This window comes from Tripterygium wilfordii, chromosome 7, assembly GCF_013401445.1.
Source record: "Tripterygium wilfordii isolate XIE 37 chromosome 7, ASM1340144v1, whole genome shotgun sequence".
Lineage (NCBI taxonomy): Eukaryota > Viridiplantae > Streptophyta > Magnoliopsida > Celastrales > Celastraceae > Tripterygium > Tripterygium wilfordii.
In genome coordinates, this window is record NC_052238.1 from 2,091,412 (window position 1) to 2,103,577 (window position 12,166).

The window sequence follows — 12,166 nt, forward strand, 5'->3', positions numbered from 1 at the left end:
CCTCTTAGCATCCTCAGCAAATATCAACACAATTTCTACAAATCACTCTTCACATTTTCTCTTGATCAGCTTTTTGCAAGAATGGCATTGGCAGGTCAGCAGCATCATCATCATCTTTCTGCTCCTCCTATCGACATTGACGCGCGGCATACTAATGGTTCAACAAGAAAATGCATCACTATACCACCGGTGATTTATTCAGCAGGCCTTTATGAGGATGATCCAGCTGATATTCTAATCCATCCATTGCCACTTCTGGAATTGCAGCTGATTGTGATTTTCACAATCACAGTTCTCATTCATTTCCTTCTCAAGCGCGTTGGAATCCCCGTGTTCGTCTCTCAGCTTTTGGTATGTGTCTCGTGTCTCATGTCTGTCTCTTTAATATATTATATTTTCCGTATAAAATGGTGTCTGAGAATAAGGTTGTGATGTTTTGTGCAAAACAGACTGGCATAATCCTTGGACCAACGGCTTTAGGGAAGCGTGATTTCGTTAAGGAAACGCTTTTTGGCAAAGATGGTCAGGAAGCATTGGGAATGATCTCGGCATTTGGATACATGATGTATTTGTTCATAATGGGAGTGAAGATGGATCCAACAATGGTTCTTAGGACAGGAAAGAAGGCCTTGGGAATTGGCGTCCTAGCAGTTTTGCTGCCATTAGCTGCCTCTCTGATTGTCCATCTGGCCATAGCAGATGGAGATCTGACTAGAGGGCCTGATCAATTTATGGTTATCGCTATGCAGTCAATGTCTACATTTCCTGTCGTCGCCACCCTCCTCATCGACTGCAAAGCCCTCAACTCAGAACTCGGCCGGTTAGTCCTATCAGCATCACTAGTCAGCAACATGTTGGCAGTCTTCATCATGTTTTGCATCACCACAGCCACTACTTATGCAGACAAACAATTAGGAGCCAGCAAAGCTGCCGGAAACAGCGTGGCAATAATATTTTTCCTCATTGTTGCTGTGTTCTTGGTCAGGCCAGCAATGTTTTGGATGATCAGGCATACACCTGAAGATAGGCCGGTAAAGAGCACATACATGCAAATCATCCTTGTCTCTGTCTTTGCATCTGCCATTTACACGAATAGCTTCGATCAGTTGGTTCTTTTCGGCCCATCCATTCTGGGATTAGTAATACCAGAAGGACCACCAATAGCAACCCAATTGATAGACAAGTTTGAGTCCTTCATTGCTGGTGTTTTTATGCCAGTCTATGTAACTACAGCTGGGATGAGAGTCGATCTGAAAGCCCTCCAATCGGACGACCCGCATCCAATGGAACACAATCTAATCCTTATCATTGTGGCAGCTATCTTCAAATTGTTGGGGGTATTGATTCCTTCATATTTGAGCCACATGCCCTTCAGAGATACTATCACCATTGCTACTGTCATGAGCTACAGTGGCATCGTCGTACTGGCAGGCTACACCTATTCAAAAGACAACAAGGTAGGTTTATATATATCAACGCTCTGTCACTGAAACTGTAAAGGAAGAGATGCTAGCTATTATGATTCTGATCCTTGCTATTTATTTTCAGGCACTCTCGGAGGATACGTTTTCTCTGGTTGTCGTCTGCAATTTAATCAATTCCATCATTGTGTCACTGCTGATGAAAGTCCTCTATGAACCGTCGAGGAAATACGCTGGCTACCAGAAGAGGAACATTATGCATGTAAGACCAAACTCAGAGCTCCGGATCGTTTCCTGCATTCACAAACCAGAAGACGTAGCTGCTACAATAAGATTACTTGATGTCTCGTATGCAACACAAGAAAGCCCTATTGGGGTCTATGTTCTTCACCTTATCGAGCTCGGACACCGGTCCACTCCCGTCTTCATCTGCCATCAAATGAAGAGAGTGTTGGACGTCAACCCTTACTCTCAAAACGTCATCATTGCCTTTTCTCAATATGAAAGAAACAACTGGGGATTCGTATCAGTCAACACCTTCACAGCCATGTCTCCCACAGACCTGATGCATGAAGACATAACAACTCTCGCCCTCAACAAAGCCACTTCTCTCATACTCCTCCCATTCCATCGTAAATGGTCGATTGATGGGATTGTTGCATCAGAAGACAATCTTGTAAGAACCTTAAATTGCAGAGTTCTTGAAAGGTCTCCTTGCTCTATTGGTATCCTCGTCGACCGTCCCCAAGTCAGGAAGGGAAATACTGCTTTAAATCAACTTATGAGACGTGCATCCAGTACCTCTTCCGACCACCTGTTCCGCTCGGCTTCAACCATGCCTTCCGCAGAGGAGACATCATGCTCTGTGGGAATGATCTTCTTCGGAGGAAATGATGATCGGGAGGCTCTGACTTTAGCCAAACGTATGGCTAGAGATTCAGCTGTGAACCTTACAGTTACAAGATTTCTTACAGAGGAAGGTACGAATATTATGTCCACAGAGAGTGTATGTGACAATGAGGTGTTGAGGGATGTAAAGCAAAACAATGTTGGCGATGGATATGTAATATATGTAGAGGAGGTGGTAAAGGACGGACCTGAGACTGCTCTGATCATTCGAGAGATGGCAGAGGAATACGACCTCATCATCGTTGGACGACGCCATGGGGTTGAGTGCCCTCAAACAACTGGTCTTGCAGAATGGAGTGAATTCCCAGAACTGGGAGTCATTGGCGACTTGCTTGCCTCACCAGATCTCAATATCAGAGCTTCTGTATTGATTATACAACAACAAATTTGCAGCTAGTTCGGTCATGAAGCTGTAAATGTGTACTCGGGAGACACTGAAATCCTCGAATTGCAATTCTGTTTTCATTGTGTTTACAAAACCATATACATTCCAGCAAAACTAAACGCGTTTGACCAATCAATTTTCCTTTGGAAAGTGCCATAAGGTCATGCAGGTTAAGAGCAGGGGAGGTTGATGGGAGCTAATCTTTTTGCCCATAGGGCAGTCTACATGGTGGGTACAGTCCAGCCCTTATCTATCTTCCGGCCTAAAAAACATTGAAATGCTATGATTAAAACTTCAGAGGCTTTGCAGTTATAAAAATACTTGGCCACATATATATTCTTCCATAATGCCAACAAATAAAAATGCATAAAACATCCTATTAGTCATCTTCCACACTTTTCAAAATAACAGCTGATATCTAAACATTCTTGCCCTACGCCCTGCAATTATTTTGACAACATTCCAGTCCTTTACGTGCTTTCTCGTCCTTCCGCGGTGTTTGTTTCAGGGGGAGTAATAATATAATAAAATTATAGTACACTCATACAGTTCTTCAGTAAGCTGTATCGTATGGAACAGATAATTTAACGCTTGCCCCAAGCGATTGCGAGATAGAACTTTTAGTCTCCAGATTTCACATGCTGCTGCAGAGGGGAACGCAAAGTCCATTTTCAGTTCCACCCCCTTTGCTACCTTCATCCACATGAAGCTGAAAAGCAATTCTGAAGCCAAAACAAGCTCAAAATTAGATGCCAGAATCCCATATGAACCACACAGTGTAGTGCATTCTAAAAAACACGTAGATGTCAAAATAAGAAATAACTAGAATCAAAAAAAGAAGAAGAAGAAGAAATAACTAGTCAAAAGGCGAACCTTGATAGAAAGATAATATTAATTTTCAACCCTCATTATCAATCAATAGAATCATAGAATACCCTAAACACTAGAAAAGTTACATCAAGGGATGAGCATTTGCTTTCCATCCCTTATCCATGCAACCAAACATGCCCTTAGTACTTGATCTGTAAATCTTCACAAAGATGAGTACAATGGCTCTGCCTTATGGACTACCAAAACACTATCATTAAAATGCAGCCTAGTCAAACATTTCAGCCAAAATCAATTTCAGATATCCATGCCTATCTACGCATAGTAGCAGGAAGATTCAGGAAGAGAGAGAGAGAGAGAGAGAACATACCATGGTGCTGGGAGGCCCTCTTCAAAAGTCCAACCAGCTAGAGGTCAAAATTATACACGAACACGATTCAATAGCACAATCAATAGAAAAGAATTAAAATAACATTTACCAACGGTTAATAGAAATATACCATGCAACATATGATCCTTTGCTGATTGCTGATCTCCATTTGCAGTAGCAGCTCACCAGCCACCATATAGGGTAAGATGATAATCCATGTAAAACCCTAGTCCTGTAAGAAAAAGTCCTATGGTAAGCTTCATTTCCAGTTTCAATTAACAACTTAATCATGCAGCCATCAACAGATACAATTTATCTATGAAAAAACAGAAAGTGGTCCACATGAATTAAAAAAGGGTGTGTTGTCAGCCACTGCGTACTTTTTTTTCTTCCAATTTATTATCTCTGTAGGGAAATTTAGGAGATAAATATCATCTCAAATATAAAAGATGCAGGTTGAGAAGGCAAGTTTTAGCCTCAAATTATTGGGGTTCAAGAGCAACTTTTAGTTCTAAATTCTCCCTGATAATGTGCCCCAAGATCAGGAGTTTGAATCCTCGTCCTCATTGAACCATTAAAAAAAATGCTGCCAAGACTCCTAAACCTCCAATATAGGTGCTGACCTATAGCTCTCACTCACTCAACTAAATAGAGGCTCAACTCAACATAGCCCAGCCATTAGTATTCAGGTACACCTATGTTAATTTCTATGACATTTAGCTCTCTAACTAGTACCCTTCTCCATTAATGGACATATTACTCTTTAAGCTGCTAGACTATTTCACTGTTCACACTTAACTCCTGCATATCTTTGCTCCATTGGCATAAACTTCAAAATAATGTGCACTTAACAGGTAACTAAAATAGCTAAAATGGATAGACTCGGAAAAATCCCACCTGCCCAAAAAATAAGCAAAAAAGACGTCAAAAGGGAAAAGAATAAATAATTTAAAAACTTTATACGATGTACAACAGATGCATACCCACCAGGCCACCACACATGCAGACACGCAGTCATGCAAATGCACTAATTCAGAAGAGAACAAGAACCACTAATCTAAGAATTACTTAAATGAATGAAGACCATCCTCAGGTGAATAAACTCTGCGTCTGCAAACTCACAATGCATCACCAAGGCTGCCTGATTCCAAGATTCAGCAATTTTCTATCACGTGTTTAGTTCCTCACTGCCCTTGGATAAGACCTGCAGTGTTGTGCCCTTGGTAATCCAAGCAGTCAGTTCTGGTTGATGCTCAAACGCACTAACGGGATGCAGACTTCCATCCTCTAATTGCAGACCATAGACAAACGGAAGTCTAAGTGCAAGGAAACTCTCCGGAGGTAGGACAACTTGACAACCAAGACTGAACTGCAATTTTTGTTCACAATCTGGTACTGTTAAAGGTACGCATGATGCCTAGAAGTAAAGGGTTGGCCATAAAAAGAAGAGACAAAAGTTAGGAACTGCAACTAAAATATAATCAACATTATCAGATCAAGCAAAATACCGGTTCCGGCATTGTTATTAAGAACATTTAACAACCATCAGTTGACAACTTGGAAACAGTTTCAAAACAATTATCAACTTTTACTCGAGCAAAGCATTTCTTACATCACAATTCAACATCAACTAGCCAAACAACAATTCAACATAAAGTGACGAGTTATAAAAAAAAAAAAAAGGAATAAATCCAGTCCATTTAATTAGAGCATATTAAGCCCTGGAGTTTTGCAAGCACATCAGAGACGTCCCTTCAGATATATAAAGAGAAAAGGAAAAATGAAAAAAGATGATTCACAAGATGTCACCCAGAAGTCAGAACTTCCACGAATCATTAACAATTTAAGCACCAGCATAACAAAGTATTCAGATATATTCAATTCTGTTTTGTTTCATATTGCCTGATGGAGATATATAGACAATCACGAATGATATATGAGTTCTTTGATTTGAGTATTGGTCAGCATTTATGCTATTGTTATTAATTTCACGCACCACACTCTAGAGCAGAAGTTGAATGTACCTCAAATTGTATAACTGGGCACGTAGCTAATACGAGCGGCAATGGAGGGGTCACCTACAAGCAGATCTTGTGTATTAGGCATTTCACAATTTAAAGGCACAATAAAATCCTAACATTCTAAGCTAAAAAAAAAAAAAACCCCTTAACATCAAACAAAAATGTGTAAGAGAAGTTGTATTTGGTTACTGTGATTTACATACAACAAAATATCATGTAATAGGGATTTCGAAGTACAGAAAATACAACAGAAACAAGCAAACACATGAAAATTTTCCTTGTGCAGTTCAAACACACATATGGTAGTTCACTTTTCTAGGCATCTTACAAATACATGGTGAATCATGTTGGAAGTATATAATTTATCTTTTATATGCACGGAATTCTTCTTTTTCAGGTAGTGCAAAAACCCTTTCAAACTCAAATGCCCATCAATCCATCATCCTATCAATCCAAAGATGCAGAAAACAATAAAGTATAATTTTTCCCCACAGATTACCACAAAATACGTGGCGTAGAGGAAAATAATTCCCATCTGAGATAATAACTATAGTCATGGGGGATAAATCAACCAGTTATCGGTGGTTATCCATATTATGATAAAAAGAAATGGAGCTCATATGCATAACCTTCAGCACAATAATTATTAGCAAAGATCATGAAGCGCTAAAGCAATCTAACAGCAATCACAGAGAAAAGCCTACAAGCACTATTTTTTACCAGAAAAATCCTCTGAAGCTGTGATATTGCTCCAGCAAACTTAGTCTTTGGTTTATACTTCTTACTCTGGGCATGCCTGCAATGTGGGCAGTTCATGTATAGGGGCAAATTTCTATTTAACATGGAGAAAGCGCTTCCACCATCATCAAGGCTAAACAATAGAAGGTTTGATGCAAGATCTTTTACAAAATCAGGGTTTTCCCCAATGTTAAGAGATATCTGACTCTGTTCCTTCCCCAGCCCGCAGAACTTTATCTGCCTGTTCCCATTTAAACAACCATTTGGGACTATCTCCTTCGACTTGTCAATATTCCTTATCTTATTTACAGTACCACCAGTCATCCCATCAATGCTTTGATGAACTTTACCCTGAACATCATTCTTACCCAATTTTGAAGAATCTGCAAGACTGTGTTCTGAAGGGTCACGATCTTCGCCAAGAAATGAGTACTTGGGTCCTAATTCATTCAGATGACCAGGATTCAGTAAGAAACGGTGACCATGGGGGCATTCATGTTCAAAACCAACATAAACTGTTGCATGTTTCATAGAAGGGTTCACTCTGGCCTTTTCACCATTATTCACATTAACAGGAACTACATTACTACCTATCCGTAAAAAAGGGTCAACATTTGCACAGTAATTAGAACTGATACCAACTAAGGTTTCCTGAACAGGTACAGTATCCACTGGATTATGGGATCCTTGATCGACAGCAACAAGATCCTGTTCCACACTTTGATCCCTTACTCTATTTTGCTTGTTACTCTTTTCTGAACCTGACGAAGAATGCCTCATCTGCTGGAGGGGAGGGAATCCTGACTGTGTAGCTGCTGATCCAGCAACAACTTCTGAAAAAGGTTTTCGCATTGTAAAATTGGGAAGACCATTACCAAAACTTATTCTTTTATCATCAAAGTTATTCTCTAGAGGTTTTCTTCTGCTTTCAGTTCCTAGTTGTATATCTTCTGAGTACAACGGTGCAGCACTGATTTTTTTCACATCTGAATCCCTATTAAATTCAGCCCTTGAATGTGAATCTGACCTTAAAACCAGACCTCTTTGCAGAACTTTTGGTGGTACCTCATTGGTTATTTTTGGTTTCTCTAGAAATATTGTCCATTTCAAAAGGAATTTATGAGTGGCACAAAACCCACTCTGAAGTAAACCTTTAGAAGGCCCATAGTACCGTGCACTCCCAATGCGAACCAAACTCCATGAAGAAGGCCGAATAGGTCCTGAATGGCTCACTTCTGGTAAGGAGACTGCAGGAAGAAGCTTGTCACATTCTGGAAAGAAACTGAAGGTAAGGTTTGCAGATTCGAAATCAAAAGGATCAGGCTGTAGACACCGTGATCGACCACAAGCACAAGCATGAAGGAAAAAATAACCACTGGAATGTGGCTTAACTTCAGCTCCTAAATGTGATTCGCCACTTTCAACATCATGTTTTTGGTTTATGCATGGTCGTCCTGTCAAACTAATAGCATCACATAACTGCCTCCCAGATTTCCAGAGAGATATGCATTCGTTTTCCAACTTTTTAGCAAACAGTGGCACTGCAGGTCCTCTAGCCCTTGAGTGGAAAGCATTCAATGCCTTTTCTAAATGGGCTTTATGCTGAAGAGTAGGATAGCAAACAGGCAAGTCTTTCAAGTACACATCCCTGGCAGCTGGAAGCGATCTTTCACAACACAGAGTAGAAAAACTGGTATTCAGTCCCCTACCAGTGCTCAACCAAGATACTGCAAGATCCAGAGAATCTGTAGTGGCCTCTTCTACATGTGCTGGCCCAGTGTTCCCTTGATGAGGTTTTCTTCTGCCAATATCAGTTTCATCTATTCTAACTTCTTTTGGAGAAAGGAGATCATGCAAAATAAGATGACTTGAAGACAGCCACGTCTCTAAACTTGGAAGTTCAGGAGCAGTAAATCTCTTTCCTGAAGCAGCTGAGGCGGCAGCAGCAGCTGCAGCAATAGCAACCATACCAACTCCAGCAGCTGACCCACTGTTGTTGTTGGCAACCAACCCCCCTCTTCCTCTAAGAAGATCAGACTGCCTGTAAATAAACTCCTTCACGGATATAAGATCCTCCTTGTTCGCACTCTGACTATGGCTTTCAAGCAAAAGAAAATCTGAGGTTGCTTTTCCATTCAAAACAACTTCCAAAAGGTCACTGACAAATTCAAGCGGTTCACCTCTCTGATTCATAGACCTGTCAAGCAGCACAACTGCCCTTGATGCATCGAGAGCAAACAAAGGTGCAGCACTTGATACGCTCCCGCTTCTTGAATGACTGCTTTCAGAAACTGACAATGTACGGCATTTCTTAAGTAAAAGGCGTGCCTGCGTTTCAAGAGATGACTGCAGTTTCTTTCTAGTACCACCTTCAGATTTACTTACTGGACGCGCAAGCACAACGACTGAACCAGAACCTTTCATTGAAGAGGTGGGCCGAGCTGAGCTACTCAAACTAGAAGACTTATTAATTGAGGAGGTATCAGTCAAATCCTCTACGGTAGAAGTGGGATTTGACACATCAGAGAAATCATCAATGAAAACAAAGAGTGTTATGGGAGTACACTGTCCAGGAAACAAAGATGTATATGAACCTAAACCTGACATGAGAGATATAGATGAAGAATTACGAGTCAAGATGGCCCTACTTCTACCCGGAGAACTGTTAGAAGAACTTGTGAATCCTGTAGGCTTTGAGGAAGACAATGATGATAGCGGTCTAGATAATGATGGTGGTGAAGTTCTCGATCTAGTTAATGCATTCTTTGCAGCTTGTAACACGTGAAATTTCTTCAAATTTTGAGTATCAAAGCACGAACCCTCCTGAATAAACACGATTACATGGCAGACCTGCATCGCTAATTGAGTTATTTATTAGATAATATAAAGAATATAAGCACAATATACTTCTTCGGTGGTAAACTACTAAAAAACTTGATCCAGGAATGTCCCATTGACCTGCTCTAGTTACATTCATACATTACATGTGCAAAGAGTTTGGCTTTGCTTATGTTTACCATTGTTTGCTTACTGTTAGTAGAATTACAATATGTACGTTAAAATTAAGTAGGGAAACATAACCAACACCGAACTCCACCGTAATGCTGCAACGTAGCGTAAGATACATTGATATTAAAAGGATGCACAACAAGAGATATTAGAAATTCCTAAATATGCAACAAGTTTGTTCACCTCTAAAGATCACAATGTTCAAAAATATTTCACTCACGCTATATAACGTTTAGGCCTTTTCGCAATTATATTAAGTAGAATAATCGCTTTACAATGGCCAGTGTAAACTAGCTACAATCAGGAATCACATTTAACAGAGAATCAATCAAGTCCATCACTATTACTACAAGCATAGATCAATTACTTCATAATAGACACTGAAAACTAAAGCTCGGTTGCTTCCGTTAATGTCTGTTTTCAATCCTAACTTGCAAGCATAATTCACAGCAAAACGGGAACAACAAAATATAACTAACCAACCAATGATATATACCAGAAACTCACAGAAAACATAAACAGCAAGCCCTGAAGATCCTCGAACTGGCGGTCTTCTAAAAGGGAGTCAAAACCCGTATCCGCCTCCGCCAACCCGTCAAGGGCAGGGCACGGGGTCGAACAGTATTGCAAGAACAAAATCCCTTTCTCCTCGTCGTGGTAGTAGCTGATTCGCCTCCACTTGAACCAATCCTTTACTTCCTCAGTATCAATACTCAACACTTCATCGAGATTACCAGACCCGAATACGTTGCAGTCAATGACCCGGTTGATGAGGTGTGAGGAGTGTTCGGGGCTCCAAGAGATGAAGCCGACAACCACCACGCCCTCAAGAGGTCGAGGCTGTGCCTGAGCTTGTGGCAGCGATGGGGAGGCAGTGGCGGGGGAGGGTGCAGCTTCCGGTGAGGGTGCGTGTGTGGGAGTGGGTGAGGGTACGGGTGGCCGGGTCAAGACCCGCATCGAAGGGGGTCTTGGAACGTCCATTAAGGACTTGTTACGGAACTTTCATTGAAAGAGAGACGGGTATGGTTTTCCGGGCTTGGACAAAGGGCCACGAAAGTCTCTCATGTGCCTTTTGAGTTTTGAATCCCTATTCCCTACCGCAAAAGGAAAACGATACCTGAAAAATTCTCTTTATACCCCAACATCTGAACTTCGTTTTGCAAAGAAGCCCTTCCTTTTATGATGCAGAATTCTATTGATTCGATGATTGTAAGGGCTGTTTCGTGTTGTTGAAGGATTGCAATGGTCACTAGAATCCTATTTCATTACAATGTTTGTTTAATTTTCAACATCTCACATATAATAATCGAATTACACATGTATTTAGATCAATTAAAAATGTGTAATCAGAATACGAATTGTATTCATGTTACTTTATTTATATCGAATAGACAATTATATCATTCTCAAAATTCCTATTTTGAATTGTCCCTCTCTCTTGTTATTCTGGTCCATCCATGACAATTGAAGCTTATCTCCCTCTTTGATTCGCGGTCAATGCTCATTCTACCTAGCAATATCTCATAACAAAAAAAGTATAATTGATTCGATTCCTTCCAAACTCTCTCTTTCACACTTATAATCTTCCTTTGTTTAATGTGATTTGTTATTCGATTTATAGACAATTTTTTATATATATATATGTATGTCTATATAAATATATAATAAAAAATGGATTTATATTTAAATGTATAACCATAATAATAATAATAATTACTTTTAAAATCAAACATTGGAGGGCAAATCTGAAAATCAATTTACAATACATTACAATTTTAGCTACTTTAACCAAACACTTGAATGTGATTACTTTGTAATTATATTACCTTAATTTGATTACTAGTAACATGATCCTTATTACGATTACAAATCAATAGAACCAAATGGAAATGCGTTAAAAAATGAAAAATAATAAAATTACCAAAAAAAATTAAAAACATTTTAATCAAACTGAGTATGTAAAAATAGTTTATAGAGTAGATAAAATATTTTGTAAAGCTATGTAAGATATTCTGAATGAAGACAGGAAGAAAATATATAACAATGATTGAAATGGCAACAATTGTTCTAAGTTTTTAATATGTTAACATATAGTGAGAATGAAACAGGAAATGTGTAAATGAGCAAGTAATTCTAAATAATATATATATATTTTGATAAGCATCTAAATAATATTATATTAACACTTTGTCTATTAGATTATTACATCATATTAAGATGATTATTGTTTAGTAATAAATATTATTGTAATTTAGTCACTGTAGTAGTAAGAGCTCGCATCATAATAGAATTAGTCCTAGATTTAGTCATCCAAATCCCATTAAATTTCGTTAGTTATTTATGAATCTATGAACCTAATAATTATTTTTGTGCATGTGAAAATGGGTACTCTTTGTGACCAAAAAAAGTAAAAATATATTTATTAGCGTTTGCAGTTATCTAAAATTTAAGATCCAAAACAACACAAATATACGGAATTGACTAC

The 12,166-nt window shown here is 39.2% G+C and overlaps 2 protein-coding genes across 5 annotated transcripts; one reads left to right on the plus strand and one right to left on the minus strand.

Moving 5' to 3' along the window:
• Positions 1-81: 81 nt before the first annotated feature.
• On the plus strand, positions 82-2,727 carry LOC120002034 (cation/H(+) antiporter 4-like). Its single transcript, XM_038850583.1, has 3 exons — positions 82-351; positions 450-1,457; positions 1,549-2,727. The coding sequence occupies exons 1-3, from the start codon at positions 82-84 to the stop codon at positions 2,725-2,727; spliced, it is 2,457 nt and encodes an 818-aa protein (XP_038706511.1).
• A 324-nt stretch (positions 2,728-3,051) lies between these two features.
• Positions 3,052-10,774, minus strand: LOC120002847. Of its 4 annotated transcripts, none has more exons than XM_038851691.1 (7): positions 10,189-10,774; positions 6,655-9,522; positions 5,938-5,991; positions 5,036-5,330; positions 4,044-4,145; positions 3,914-3,950; positions 3,052-3,437 (listed from the first exon to the last, which is right to left on the minus strand). In XM_038851691.1, exons 1-4 carry the CDS (start codon positions 10,660-10,662, stop codon positions 5,082-5,084), a joined length of 3,645 nt encoding a protein of 1,214 aa, XP_038707619.1. In that variant the 5' UTR covers positions 10,663-10,774; the 3' UTR covers positions 3,052-3,437; positions 3,914-3,950; positions 4,044-4,145; positions 5,036-5,081. The 4 variants fall into 4 exon arrangements, with proteins under 4 accessions (XP_038707619.1, XP_038707618.1, XP_038707622.1 ...); XM_038851690.1 differs by having other exon boundaries at positions 4,982-5,330; XM_038851694.1 differs by having other exon boundaries at positions 4,982-5,330; positions 10,178-10,323.
• Between the last annotated feature and the right edge of the window lie 1,392 nt (positions 10,775-12,166).

Excerpts from the sequence above, each read along its gene's own strand:
- LOC120002034 (XM_038850583.1), top strand. The coding sequence starts at position 82 with ATGGCATTGGCAGGTCAGCAGCATCATCATCATCTTTCTGCTCCTCCT. Across the intron at positions 352-449 it reads TGTTCGTCTCTCAGCTTTTG|ACTGGCATAATCCTTGGACC; the intron begins GTATGTGTCTCG and ends TGTGCAAAACAG. Across the intron at positions 1,458-1,548 it reads CCTATTCAAAAGACAACAAG|GCACTCTCGGAGGATACGTT; the intron begins GTAGGTTTATAT and ends ATTTATTTTCAG.
- LOC120002847 (XM_038851691.1), bottom strand. The coding sequence starts at position 10,662 with ATGGACGTTCCAAGACCCCCTTCGATGCGGGTCTTGACCCGGCCACCC. Across the intron at positions 5,992-6,654 it reads AGCTTCAGAGGATTTTTCTG|GTGACCCCTCCATTGCCGCT; the intron begins GTAAAAAATAGT and ends ATCTGCTTGTAG. Across the intron at positions 5,331-5,937 it reads GCCCAGTTATACAATTTGAG|GCATCATGCGTACCTTTAAC; the intron begins GTACATTCAACT and ends CTTTACTTCTAG.